We start from the raw sequence: 14583 nt of genomic DNA, 5'->3' as shown, positions 1-14583 counted from the left end.
TACAGTTGTTACTGCCAAGGGTGGCACAACCAGTTATTAGGTTTAAGGGGGCAATTACTTTTTCACGTGGGTGATTTAGGTTTTGAAAAAATCTTTATCTTTAATAAATGGAATGATCATTTAAAAGCTGCATTTTTTGTTTACTCGTATTGTCTTTCTCTTATATTAAAATTATTTGGATGATCTGAAAAATATGTGTGACAAATTAGGAAAAAGAAAAGAAAACAAGTAGAAGGCAAATACTTTTTCACAGCACTGTATGTCAGTGCCCCAGGTCATGGATGTCTATGGCTACTAGACCCACTTTCAGATACCCTATTAAGGCATTCTTAGTTAATAGAGGGAGGTACCTTGTTTAGGACCCTCCTAGCCAAAGCAGAGAGCGGCTACGAAGAGTGTCTCTCCCTATAGGACCCAACATGTCCGATTACATGGATATCCCAGTGATTTCAATGAGATCCTTGTAATGCTGTATTTCTCTGTGGTGGTGCTGCTGCTGCCGGGAAATTAACACCTTAACGACCAAGCCATTTTTTACCTTTAGGACCACACAAAAAAAAATAATTTTTCATCTCAGCATTCCACAACTAACGCATCAATATTGGGTTTTCTTTTTTGCACTTATCATTTTGGGGTACGTATATGTTAGTATATAATTTGTATTAATTTTATTTATTTATTTATTTAAATACCACTCCGTCACAACATGTACTTATAAATGTAAGTTTGTACATTTATAGTGTTAGGAAACGTCCATCCCTTTAAGATTACCATGACTACTAGTCTAGTTTCTGGGCGGTTCTGGTTTTAGTTTCAGAGCCTATCCCACTTCTCTGTCTTTCTTCCTATCAGATTGAAAGATGGAGTATTTAAATCTGGTTTGGTTCCTTCTCTTTTGCTTGTGATTTTCCTTTGCATGTGTTTGATCAAGCTACTTACTATACCCTATACCTTTGACTATTTGCACTTTTTATGAACTGGACCTCGGCTTGTCTCTGGATTTACCCTTTGCTTACCGATTTGGACTTTCTGCTCCCGGCTGGTTTTGACCTCTGCCATTCCTGATATCCACTAGCTTTGTGATTTGGGTTTTCTGTTTACCCTCGGGCTGTCTTGTTATCTGCTCTGGCATTGCCTGTATTGCACCTCTTATCCAACACCGAACTCTGTTAAAATAACGTGGGTTCTATCCTGCAAAGTCCAACCTGCTTTGCGGTGGGCTCTGGCAAAAACGATAGAGTAGTCTTGGATTCTGTTGATTAAAGTTGTAACAAATTTGGGGTTGCGAATTTATTTGCACGCTCATTCCTGACAGTCTCAAGCAGCCTTTGGGGAATCACTCGCCTAGCAATTCCATAAACTTCCCTGTGAATTGCTCAACTGGTGATTCCATAACATATAGTATGTTGTGATGGTTATGGGGATATATTATATATGTGGGGGTCATATTACTGTATATCTGTATTATAAACGAAAATGTATTTTATTTTATTTTTTAAATACGTTTGATGCCCCTTATTTTTTTTTTTTTACTGTTCTCATTTTATGTTACAAAACTTTATTTTTTTGGTCCCTTAAAGGGACTTTAATTTTACATTGATTTCTTAGTATCGCTATACTATTATAGTATATAATTGTGCCCGTGCTGTTTATGGAGATACCATATATGTGGGGTTTATATTACTGTATAAATATATCTGTTTTTATATTGATTTTTTTTTAATAACACTATACTATTATAGTATATAATTGTGCCTACACATATTTATATGTATGCGCACCTGGTAGGGCATAGCTAACAAGTTTGTACAGCCCTGTCAACCTTCACTTGTGCTCAGACTGTCTACATAGTGACGCCAGCCCTGGCAATCTTGTCACCGGGACTGGTAATCACAGCTACAATGGAGATCCCCTCTTGTACAGAGCCGCAATCAGGTTTGATCACTGAACTGAACGGCTTAACTGTTGCGGCAGGAGTATAGCTGTGTATTACAACTACCCTCCCCCCTGTGATTGTGTGGGTACAGTACCAGTGCCTCTACAATTTCTTTAACATGAAAGTACGTCAAGGTGCCTTGACAAACCTGAGGCCCTTGATTACGTAATGGTGCATTAATGGGTTAAACACCTGTTGTCGGTTTCCCCTTATCTCTAGGGTCCTAGCAAAGTGACAACCTGTAATGTGGATCTCTTCTATTGCCATTATCTAAAGTGTAAAACCCTTTAAAGAGGCTCTGTCACCAGATTTTGCAACCCCTATCTGCTATTGCAGCAGATAGGCGCTGCAATGTAGATAAGAGTAACGTTTTTATTTTTAAAAAGAGCATTTTTGGCCAAGTTATGACCATTTTTATATTTATGCAAATGAGGCTTGCAAAAGTACAACTGGGCGTGTTTAAAAGTAAAAGTACAACTGGGCGTGTATTATGTGCGTACATCGGGGTGTGTTTACTACTTTTACTAGCTGGGCGCTCTGATGAGAAGTATCATCCACTTCTCTTCAGAACGCCCAGCTTCTGGCAGTGCAGATCTGTGACGTCACTCACAGGTCCTGCATCGTGTCAGACGAGCGAGGACACCGGCACCAGAGGCTACAGTTGATTCTGCAGCAGCATCAGCGTTTGCAGGTAAGTAGCTACATCGACTTACCTGCTAACGCCGATGCTGCTGCAGAATCAACTGAAGCCTCTGGTGCCGATGTGTCCTCGCTCGTCTGACACGATGCAGGACCTGTGAGTGACGTCACAGCGTGATCTCTCGAGAACACGCTGTGTCTGCACTGCCAGAAGCTGGGCGTTCTGAAGAGAAGTGGATGATACTTCTCATCAGAGCGCCCAGCTAGTAAAAGTATTAAAAACGCCCCGATGTACGCACCTAATACACGCCCACTTGGACTTTTACTTTTAAACACACCCACTTGGACTTTTGCAAGCCTCATTTGCATAAATACAAAAATGGTCATAACTTGGCCAAAAATGCTCGTTTTTAAAAAATAAAAACGTTACTGTAATCTACATTGCAGCGCCTATCTGCTGCAATAGCAGATAGGGGTTGCAAAATCTGGTGACAGAGCCTCTTTAACAAGTGCAGTACAATATTTGCAAAAATTCGGCAACATTCACAACTCCTACAATCCATTTTTACATAAATATGGCTATATAGTAAATTTCTTCTGCCGAGCAGTCGTGCTATGAATTCACTTATTATAATAAGGGATCATTCAGTCTGTAAAGTTTGGCATCCACGGCTATACTTTATAATTTCACAATATCACTTCTAGCTCTGTTGGCTGATGAACCAAGTAAAAGCGAATGTTTATTATCTGTACGGGCGACTTGTGTGCAGATTTCTAAACTTTATGAGTTCCTTATTTCACAATGGAATATACAGCCGGTTTATTGATGTACATTTTCAGAACAGCTGTCGTACAGTTTCCATGCTCCCTGCCCTGGGCTGATATTTTATTTGGACCCCTACATTGTATGATTATATAAATATCTTGTAACATATGAAGCATGATATTTTAAAAAGTTTGTAGCAGTTTTATGTTTGCATTGACAAAATGTAATGTACACATCAACTTGTATCGACGATATGGTTTCTCACACCTTCAGAATAGTCTTTGAGCTGCTTCGCAGTTTGCTATTTGTTTATAGCATTTCTCCAGGACTGTAATGTTAAACATATGTTTGACCCTTAAGTTCTTATTTTAAAGCCTTGAAGGGGGAAAACTTAAAGGGGCAGTACATCTAATTAATTTTCTGACTCTGACTTCTCATAATAGGTATGTTAGAAAATCACATAATTGGTGGTCCTAAACCCCTGCACCCTCCTATATTCTCAATCTAAATTTATTATGCTCCAGGCTGGGATTCACACCACAAATGCAATGACATTTTCATCCAATAAATAGGGCATGGCTTGGTTTAACCCTTTTGCTGCAATTGTCATACAAACACACAAAATAATTGAATTATACTTAGATACAAAACCAGAAAGTAAACCTTTTCATCCTACTCTCCGACTTTACACAAGTACAGCCCCCGAAATATTTCACCTTTCAGCCTGGTATCATTTTAAAGTTAAAGGGTTTTTCCCACGAGGGACATTTATGACATATCCAGAGGATATGTCATAAATGTCAGATAGCTGTTGGTCCCACCACTGGGAACTGCACCTATCTCCAGAACGGGGCCCTCTAAACCCCGTTCTGCCTTTCTCGGCTCCTGCTGCCTCCCGGCCTTTTCCTGGCTATATTGTCACGAGTTACGAAAACAGCGTAGCTCGCTGAGCTACTCTGTTTCCGTAAGTCCCATAGAGCTGAATGTTAGTTACGGAAACAGCGTAGCTCGCTTTCTATGCTGCTTCCGTAACTGCCATTCACTACTATGGGAGTTACGGAAACAGCATAGCTCAGCGAGCTGCACTGTTTTCGTAACTCCCGACCATATAGTCAGGAAGTGGCAGAGGGAGCAGAAAAAGTTAGAACAAGGTTTAGGGGGCTCCGTTCTAGAGATAGGTGCGGGTCCCAGAGGTCTATCTGACATTTACGGCATATCCTGTGGATATGTCATAAATGTCTCTGATGGGATGACCCCTTTAATATTCTAATCTGATATGTCTAGCAATGTTCTAGTCTAGCTAATATGATATCAAGATCTAAGCTCTACTCCTTATATTGTAGTCGTAGCATGTATTACATAAGTCATCGACCTTTGAACAGCATTTTACAGTATATATATATATAAATATATATATATATATACACACAATTGATGTGTATAGAAAGTTAAATCACATTGTAAATACATTTTAGAAATTATCTTGCACTGGCCCCTAGTTATAGCTCATATTATACTCTAGATCTGCATTCACAATTCTGCTGGCTGTAAAAGGAAACAGTCAACAAGCTTATTGTAAGATACATTCCTAACATTCTGAGCTCCTGTAGTGGGACAGCTAGTCCCACTTCATCAGTTGACTGTGAAGTGTTGAGGAGACCACACTTGAATGAATAAATGAATACCTGCAATGCTAATGAGCAGAGCAAATTCTGCACAGGCTTCAAGTCAGGAATAATTTTGAATATAGCTTTGGACTGCAAAAAAAAAAAGACCCAAAAATGATGTACCACTGAATAACTAGCTTTATAGTTACTTGGATAATAATATTAAAAAAAATGACAGTGCAGGCCTATGAGTTCATCTTATTATAGCATACTGTGAGTGATTAGTTTGATAATTAAATGTTTGTTATAGACTTACATTTTATGTACTATTAATAAATTGTGATCATTTATATGTTTGCAGTGGATGCGATTGTGGAGTTTGACTACAAGGCTCAGCATGATGACGAGCTGACTATAGTGGCGGGTGACATCGTCACCAAAATAAAGAAAGAAGATGGCGGATGGTGGGAAGGAGAGTTGAAAGGAAGGAGAGGACTGTTCCCTGACAACTTTGTAAGAGTGAGTACATACTATGCCTTTTATTTTTATTCAATTAGAAAATTATAATGGCAGAAGCAAATTAGATAAAAACTTAAAGGGGTTCTCCACTTTGAACAATCCTTACTTGACAATATGCAAAGTGTTCCTCTTCTGGGACCACTTGGGATCTGTAAGGAACCTGGCAGTAACGGTTCAATTTTCCTGCAGCACCCCCACAGGACAAATTAAGGATTACACAGTGCTCATTCAAATCATTAGATTGTATGTGGAATTCAAAGCAGGTCAGGTCCTCCAGAGTTAGAGACGCTCTTTGTGGCTGTTCTGCACTTTGGCGCAGAGATGAGGATCTTGAACAAAGGACCCCCTCTATTAATTTCCTAATAGGGTACATGAAAATGAGTTCTCTAAACTAGACAACCCCTTTAAAGCCTAAATCCATTCCAACCTGTAGAATATCCTACTACTCATAAGGAACACATGTGATATTCTGTTTGATCTGTGCCTGTCTGTGACTAGTGGTCACCAGTAGTGTATTTCCTCTCTATTACCTTACCAAACAACACCCCATATCTCATCTTCCTGGATTCTTGTGAGTTCGCCACGGGGGGAGCAGGAGATTGGGGTTACCAGAGTCACAGCTACTTTGTTTCTGAGAAAAGTGTTTCAGAAAATTCTGCATAGCTGTTTACTATGAACCAGTGTTACAAGATTGTGCTTTTCACGTACATCTGGCTTAGATACGTCGACATACCTTTTGTTAACTATATTGGAAAGAACATTCAACTAGACTTTTTAATTCAAAGTCATCCCGCAAAACGGGATTTATTTGCATACGTCAGGGACATAATTTGGTGTATACGTCTAGAGATTTGGGATCACTGCTTTGTGCTGAAAATATATATTTCCCTCCAAGTCATATGTATTTGTGGATTTTAATACTCAAGCTTTTCTTTACGTCATCTGGCATTTGGGGTTTAGTGATCCTTTATCTGCATACAGTGAGATGTGCTTTACTTATCTCACTGATCTCAAAAAACTGTTAACCAGTCATCTTAGCAAGTTATTAAAAATTCACACGTCTGATGGTTAAGTGTTACTTTTTTTCACCAATGTGCTAAATGATATGACTGCCTTTTATAAAAGAGAAGGCCTGTAATGGGGCGGGCATTGATCAGGTCTGCCTTGGCTGACTTCAAACATTTATAATGATTGACTTCTTTATGGGTAAAAGGGATCATACTTGTAATTAAAGTAACGTCGTCTTTGGTAAGCCTAGGCTCTACCATAATAATGTCACATAAGTCTATCTAAAAGAGGATTACCAGCTGCTGGAGTTTATAACTTTATTGGTATATTTCACGACTAACCTATATAATCTTTTGTCTGTGATTGCAAAGTTAACTACAGAATTTATACTTCTGGGAACTACTGTATTTACATGTATGTGTATGTGTATGATGTTAGCAGGTTTTAGTTTTTTTTAAAGTAGCACTTTGAGTCACATTATTATGACTAGCAGCTAATATCTGAGTAACTGCCATGTGCAGCACGGACAGCTGCTAGAACGGCTGGGAGTGACTCAATAAGGTGCTGGTAGGTTGTCTCCGGTATCTGGAGCCATGCCTGCAGTGCATCACACATTTGCTGGAGGGTGCGTGGGGGGGATCCATACAGCGAACAAGACGATCGAGTTGGTCCCACAGATGCTCAATTGGGTTCAGGGGGCTATGGAAGTACTTGGAAGTCTTGATCGTGGTCTTCCAGCCACTGTCGGACATTTCTAGCCGTGTGACCCAGGGAAGACAAACAGCATGTATGGGTGGACGTGATCTGCAATGATGGATTCATTTTTTTGTAAGTGTTCCTGGGCAGATCGTGGTGAGGCTTAAAAGTGTCCCATGAATGGTGGAGCAAATGTTGGGAGGCCTGATTAATGTTGTTCATCGACACCTTTCTATTCAGAAAAGTGATATAAAAAAAATGGGATAAATTTGTGGCACCTGCCACAATCCGCACCCCGTCTTCCAATATAAATGGTAATTTTTGTGTGAGTAAGGCTGGATTCACACGAGCGTGGCGTTTTTGCGCATGCAAAAATGCGCCATTTTGCCTGCGCATAAGCCACTTAACAACTCTGTGGGGCATCAGCATATGATGCGCGGCTGCATGCTTTTCGCGCAGCCGCCATCATAATGACACTCCGTTTGGATGTTTGTAAACAGAAAAGCACGTGGTGCTTTTCTGTTTTCATTCATCCTTTTGACAGCTGTTGCGCGAATCACGCAGTTCGCACGGAAGTGCTTCCGTGCGGCATGCGTTGTTTTCACGCACCCATCGACTTCAATGGGTGTGTGATTCGCGCAAAACGCCCAAAGAACGGACATGTCGTGACTTTTTTTCAGCGGACTCACTCGGAGTAAAAATCACGCACATGTCCGCACGGCCCCTTAGACTAATATAGGTCCGTGCGACGCGTGTGAAAATCATGCGCGTTGCACGGACGTTTTTCCCGTCCGTCTGAATAAAGCCTAAGGGTGTGTTCACACGCAAACTCAAAAACGTCTGAAAATACGGAGCTATTTTCAAGGGAAAACAGCTTCTGATTTTCAGACATTTTTTTAAGCCACTCGCGATTATCGCAGCGTTTTTTCGGCCATTTTTGGAGCTGTTTTCAATAGAGTCTATGAAAAAGGGCTCCAAATATGTCCCAAGAAGTGACCTGCACTTCTTTTTCGCAGCCGATTTTAACGCGGCCGTTTTTTTTAAAAAAAACGGCCCGTCGGAACAGAACGCCTTTTTTCCCATTGAAATCAATGGGTAGATGTTTGGAGGCGTTCTGCTTCCGATTTTTCGGGCGTTTTTAGGGGCGTTTACGGCCGTAAAAACGGTCGAAAGTAGGCTGTGTGAACATACCCTAAAAGGCTCAGCATGTCGTCATACATTCGGATTGAGTTCCTTTTTCCAATTAAGGACAGAATATATAAGATGAATAGATATAAGATAATAATTGAATGGTTGATATGGGCAACTGTTCCACTTTTTGTTGCAGTGGATTCTATAGGTGATGCTTGTTGTATTATTGCTCAGCTGGTGCAGTATAGTAGAACCGTTCATTTTGGTTGAAGATTAACTGGATTTACAAAGGCCAATATTCTAACATTATAATTTTTTCCCATTCTGTTTGGGTTCTGCGCTGTTTTGGTCATCTAAAAATGTTAAATCCTACCAGACTCCATTATAGGTCTCCAATGTGATTTGCCAGAATTGTTTGGAATCCGTTTGAAAAGGTGTCCGTCATGGCTCCGTTAAGAATTGAGGCCATAACGTCTGTGTGTGTATTAGTAACAAATGTTGCCACAAGATATTGCCCATTATTTGTTAATTTGTTTCATGTATTGTATACTGTTATTACAGACAAATCATACTGTTTCTTTTTATTTTCTTTCTTCAATATATCAGAAACTATGGGGGAAGGCTGTAATACTGTTGCAGCTGGTTTCCGTTCCGTAAGGCTTCCGTTTTTTTTGTGGAAACAATAGCATAACCGACTACACTATTGTTTCCGCTAAAAAAATAGAAGCCTTTTGGAACGGAAACCAACTGCAACGGAAGCCTTACCTTTGAAATCAATGGTAATGCAAATGGCAGCTATGGTTTCAGTTTGGCTTTCCATTCATCCGTTCCTCCGACGGAAAGGTCGAGCAGAATCCATGTACGGAAGTCCGACGCTGATGTGAACACACCCCACATAGGAAAGAACCAGATGTGATCATTTATTCAGCTAGATGAAAAAGAGAAAAATCTAAATATTTTGGAAATCAGGAATGTGAAGCTGCCAAGTTCAGAGTGCAGGTTAAACACCTGACCACATGGTTGGCTCTGCAGAGTGGAGGCGCCTGATCACTCTTCACTTTCCCCTGCTCGAAGCCCCTATCACCTTTATATAGAATATATTACAGCGAAAGTGAGAGTGTTCAGAGCCCATTGTAGAATTGATATATTATTTCTTGCAATGCAATGTTTTTTTGCTGGAAGAAATACAAACTGTTATTAATTGTGTGTAGTTCAGCACAAGGTGATCAGCCCATCGCTGCAATTTGTGTAACTTTTTTAACAGCATTTTTTGTGCGGCCAAATGTTACAATAAAATGTATAGTCGAATATAAAACGCATTACATACTCTGGATTTTGGTTTGTGCCGTTCTGTTTAAAACACAGCATTCTCTGGGTGTGGCGTTTTTTTTCCTGGCATTTTTTCCAGGAGAAACTTATGTAAAAACACCATTAAAAAAGTTATATATAAACAAACGCTGATGTTTTTACTTGCGTTTTTTTTCATGCAGTTTAAAACGCCAGAAAAGAACAGTGTGTGAGAAAGCAATAGAAAGGTTTTTATTAGGGCATGTTCACACGTCTTAACAAATTATGTATGAAATTACGGAGCTGTTTTCAGGTGAAAACAGCTCCTGACTTTCAGACGTTTTTGCAAGTACTCGCGTTTTTCGCGGCGTCCGTTACGGACGTTATTGGAGCTGTTTTTCAATGGAGTTAATGAAAAACGACTCCAAAAACGTCCAAAGAAGTGACATGCACTTCTCTGACGCGGGCGTCTTTTTACGCGCCGTCTTTTGACAGCGACGCGTAGGAATAGAACATCGTAAAAGCAATGGACAGATGTCTGTAGGCGTAATGGAGCCGTTTTTTCAGGCGTAATTCGAGGCGTAAAACGCCTGAATTACATCTGAAAACAGTGCGTGTGAACATACTCTAACACTTATTTAAAAAAAACAAAAAACACTGATTTTTCTTCCTTTTTCTGCTCCATTTCATTAATGCTTGTAAAAGCTTGACATATTCTCGGCTTTACTCATTCTGAAAGAGAGTGCCTTGTCAGAAGATATGAGAACTAGATGCATATCTAGGAGGCACACAGGATAGTGGGCACAGTTACCATAGCAACCAGAAATATAAAACAGTTATACAGCTATTAACAAGAAAAGTATTTTACAAAGTCGCAATAATTGACCTGTGGTCGAGATACTTGGCTTAAATGTTCCAGCTGTATAATACTGAAATGTACTTCCCCTTTTAAAAAACTTATAATAGATGCGCTATCTAGAGTAAAATCAATGATGGTCACATCACATTTACTTTTAGACTATATTTCCGCCTCAGGGGATGTGAAGGGTGTCATTTCTGTACTCTGCAAACAAATCTTCATGCCTATTTACATCGCTTCCCCTTGAGAGTCATAGAAAAAAGGGAGCGGGATTTGGGGCCAATTTCATATGAGCAATGGACGGAATTACTTAAATTAACCCCTACATTATCCATATGTAAGGCCTAGCGGTTATCGCATCTTTATCATATACATAGGGTTTATCATTTGGGACTAAAGCAGATTGCAAATGTACAAATTGTGGCATGGAAGATGCTCACAAACTTCAAGTGCTACGGGTGTGTCGTGGGGCGGGGTCCTTTCTGGAAAGGGGTTCTGAATCTACTAGGGGTATTGGAACTAGACAATTTCTGCTCCCTAGGGATTCAGAGGCTATTATATCAAGCCTGAAAAACAATTGCAGCCCGCTGCATACCAAATAGTCCAATTACAAGACAAGAGATTATTTCCAAGATGAATGGGATCATCAGACTGGAGAGAAAAGTTTACTTGAGGAGATTTGTTTGAGTTTATCTTTTATGTTTTTTTATAACTTCTGATAAATCATTGAACCATGTCAGAAGTTCTCATTGGTGGAGGTCCAAGTGTATAAACTCCTCCAACAATAGCTAGAAGGAAGGGGTTGCGGTGCTTTGTAGAGCACCCCCATTGGCTTTACTTGGAAGGGTTAGGGTGTGTTCACACGCTTAGAAAAAAACGTCTGAAAATACGGAGCTGTTTTCAATGGAAAACCACTCCTGATATTCAGGCGTTTTTCGCTGCATTTTTTGCAGCGTTTTCTACGTCCGTTTTTGGAGCTGTTTTCAATTAGAGTGTATGAAAAATGGCTCAAAAAACGTCCCAAGAAGTGTCCTGCACTTCTTTTGACGAGCCGTCATTTTACGCACCGTATTTTGACAGCGACGCGTAAAATAAAGGCTCGTGGGAACAGAACATCATAATTCCCATTGAAAGTAATGGCAGATGTTTGTAGGCGTAAAGGAGCCGTTTTTTCAGGCGTAATTCGAGTGGTAAAACGCCCGAATTAAGTCTGAAAACAATGCGTGTGAACATACCCTTATCTGTGGACCATAGGCTCTCCCATAAGCCACTGGGAGCTGAAGTGACTTGACCCTACCTATAAGAACTTCCAACATGTTTCTGTGAAGAGCTCTATAACTGGAGGTATTCTTTAACTTTAGGATTTGCCTGTATGTATTGGTAAAGTTGTTCTGTGATTATTCTAGATTAGTGTTTCTTATGTTTGAAGTCATAAGTGATGCCCACAAGCGTTACAAATAGATTTTAAGATATTTAAAGGGGTATTCCGGCTGAAAACATTTCACACCTATCCACTAGGTAGATGCTATATGTTAGAAAGGTGGGTGACTGATTGCTGGGACCCTCGCAATTAGTGAATTGGGGACCCATGTTCGCCCCAGTTGCACAGCCATGGAAAAGAGGAGTTTGAATGGAGTGGTAGTCGTTCATGTGCTATGCAGCTCTATTCAGATTTTTTAGGAATGACAGAAACCCCTATATACCCTTTAACTACCTGTTTTTATTCTACTACCTCTAATACCAGTTAATTATGACAGCAGTTGGGACCCCCTCCAATGTTGATAACACTTGATTCCTGATGCTGTTTTTATTGAGTTTACGGCCATCTCTCTGTTAAAATCAATGATTGTCATAGAGAAAGTGCTTACTTTAATAGTGCTTTACTTTTGTTCTGCCTTCTTTTGCTTGCCACATGAAGTTAAATTTAAAGGGAATCTGTCACTACTTTTGATCTCCCCAAACTACTAATACCACTAGATAGCAAAGATTGAGTCTGTTTATAACTTGTAAAATGTAATATTATGCCTCCACGCGCCATATGCAATTGAGCTCAGCAGTGTCCGGCATACCAGGTAGTGTCCGGCATTCTGAGCAGTAAACCCTCCCCTCTGCTGTAAATAGATGCCTCTCGGACACCACTACATCATAACCCCTGCTCTCCAAATCATAACCCCAGCTCTCCAAATCATAACCCCTTCTCTCCAAATCATAACCCCTGCTCTCCAAATCATAACCCCTGCTCTCCAAATCATAACCCCAGCTCTCCAAATCATAACCCCTTCTCTCCAAATCATAACCCCTGCTCTCCAAATCATAACCCCTGCTCTCCAAATCATAACCCCAGCTCTCCAAATCATAACCCCAGCTCTCCAAATCATAACCCCAGCTCTCCAAATCATAACCCCAGCTCTCCAAATCATAACCCCTTCTCTCCAAATCATAACCCCTGCTCTCCAAATCATAACCCCTTCTCTCCAAATCATAACCCCTGCTCTCCAAATCATAACCCCAGCTCTCCAAATCATAACCCCTTCTCTCCAAATCATAACCCCTGCTCTCCAAATCATAACCCCTGCTCTCCAAATCATAACCCCAGCTCTCCAAATCATAACCCCAGCTCTCCAAATCATAACCCCAGCTCTCCAAATCATAACCCCTGCTCTCCAAATCATAACCCCTGCTCTCCAAATCATAACCCCTGCTCTCCAAATCATAACCCCAGCTCTCCAAATCATAACCCCAGCTCTCCAAATCATAACCCCAGCTCTCCAAATCATAACCCCAGCTCTCCAAATCATAACCCCTTCTCTCCAAATCATAACCCCTGCTCTCCAAATCATAACCCCTTCTCTCCAAATCATAACCCCTGCTCTCCAAATCATAACCCCAGCTCTCCAAATCATAACCCCTTCTCTCCAAATCATAACCCCTGCTCTCCAAATCATAACCCCTTCTCTCCAAATCATAACCCCTTCTCTCCAAATCATAACCCCTGCTCTCCAAATCATAACCCCTGCTCTCCAAATCATAACCCCTGCTCTCCAAATCATAACCCCAGCTCTCCAAATCATAACCCCAGCTCTCCAAATCATAACCCCTGCTCTCCAAATCATAACCCCTTCTCTCCAAATCATAACCCCTGCTCTCCAAATCATAACCCCAGCTCTCCAAATCATAACCCCTTCTCTCCAAATCATAACCCCTGCTCTCCAAATCATAACCCCTGCTCTCCAAATCATAACCCCAGCTCTCCAAATCATAACCCCAGCTCTCCAAATCATAACCCCAGCTCTCCAAATCATAACCCCTGCTCTCCAAATCATAACCCCTGCTCTCCAAATCATAACCCCTGCTCTCCAAATCATAACCCCTGTGTGAATCGACAGCAGAGCGGAGGGTTTACTGCTCAGAATGCAGGACACTTCTGAGCAGATTTGCATATGGCGAATCTAGTAATAAAGGTACATTTTACATGTTATAAATGGGCTCACAATGCCAACATGGGGATGTTTGTAATGCTTTTAAACTCCTTTTTGAAGGGAATCTGTCACCATCAAAGGACTTTAAAATAATTATGTCCACTAAATAATACCCCAGTGTAACGAGGCACGTGGAAGATTCCATCACGGGCAAACAGAGGTTAGTGTGAACCCACTTTGTCACCAAGGGATTTGACGTGAGGCTAATCCTGGGGGCGGAGTCTAAGGGAACCCCTGGAATTCAGCCTTTAACCCCTGGACTTCACTGCAGAGGAACCCCAGTTCGTTACCCCCAGAGTAGTCTCTTTTGGTGACTAATCCAAGAAAGACAAAGCAGCACATCCAAAAATAAAGGCATTTTATTCACCCATTCAGCTTTTCAGCTCTGCAGAGCCTTTCTCAAGCAGCTGAAAAGTTGCATGGGTGCTGAAACGTTGCATGGGTGAATAAAGTTCCTTTATTTTTGGATGTGTTGCCTTGTCTCTCTTGGATTGCTCAGCATGGGACTTTTTCTATCAAGTCCTGTAAGGCTTGCACTCCCAATTTTTTACAAATCTGGTGCTGTGGTCCTTTTTGAATTTTCCGGTTTAAATCAGTATATCATCAGTATTTCATCCATGTTGCACTCGTTTTTCAAGGTGGCTGTCTCATGTAGA

General features: G+C 40.8%; 1 protein-coding gene across 2 annotated transcripts in view; it reads left to right on the top strand.

Moving 5' to 3' along the window:
- Positions 1 to 14583, top strand: part of SH3KBP1 (SH3 domain containing kinase binding protein 1) — a 337971-nt gene that overhangs the window by 69459 nt on the left and 253929 nt on the right. For both annotated transcript variants that reach the window (XM_075854029.1, XM_075854030.1), the window contains one exon: positions 5310 to 5467. In XM_075854029.1, coding sequence (XP_075710144.1) covers positions 5310 to 5467 — 158 coding nt within the window. The remainder of the gene's footprint in view (positions 1 to 5309; positions 5468 to 14583) is intronic.

Source organism: Rhinoderma darwinii, chromosome 2 (assembly GCF_050947455.1).
Source record: "Rhinoderma darwinii isolate aRhiDar2 chromosome 2, aRhiDar2.hap1, whole genome shotgun sequence".
NCBI lineage: Eukaryota > Metazoa > Chordata > Amphibia > Anura > Rhinodermatidae > Rhinoderma > Rhinoderma darwinii.
The sequence above is the reverse complement of the archived record's forward strand: the minus strand, read 5'-3'. Positions and strand labels throughout refer to the sequence as shown.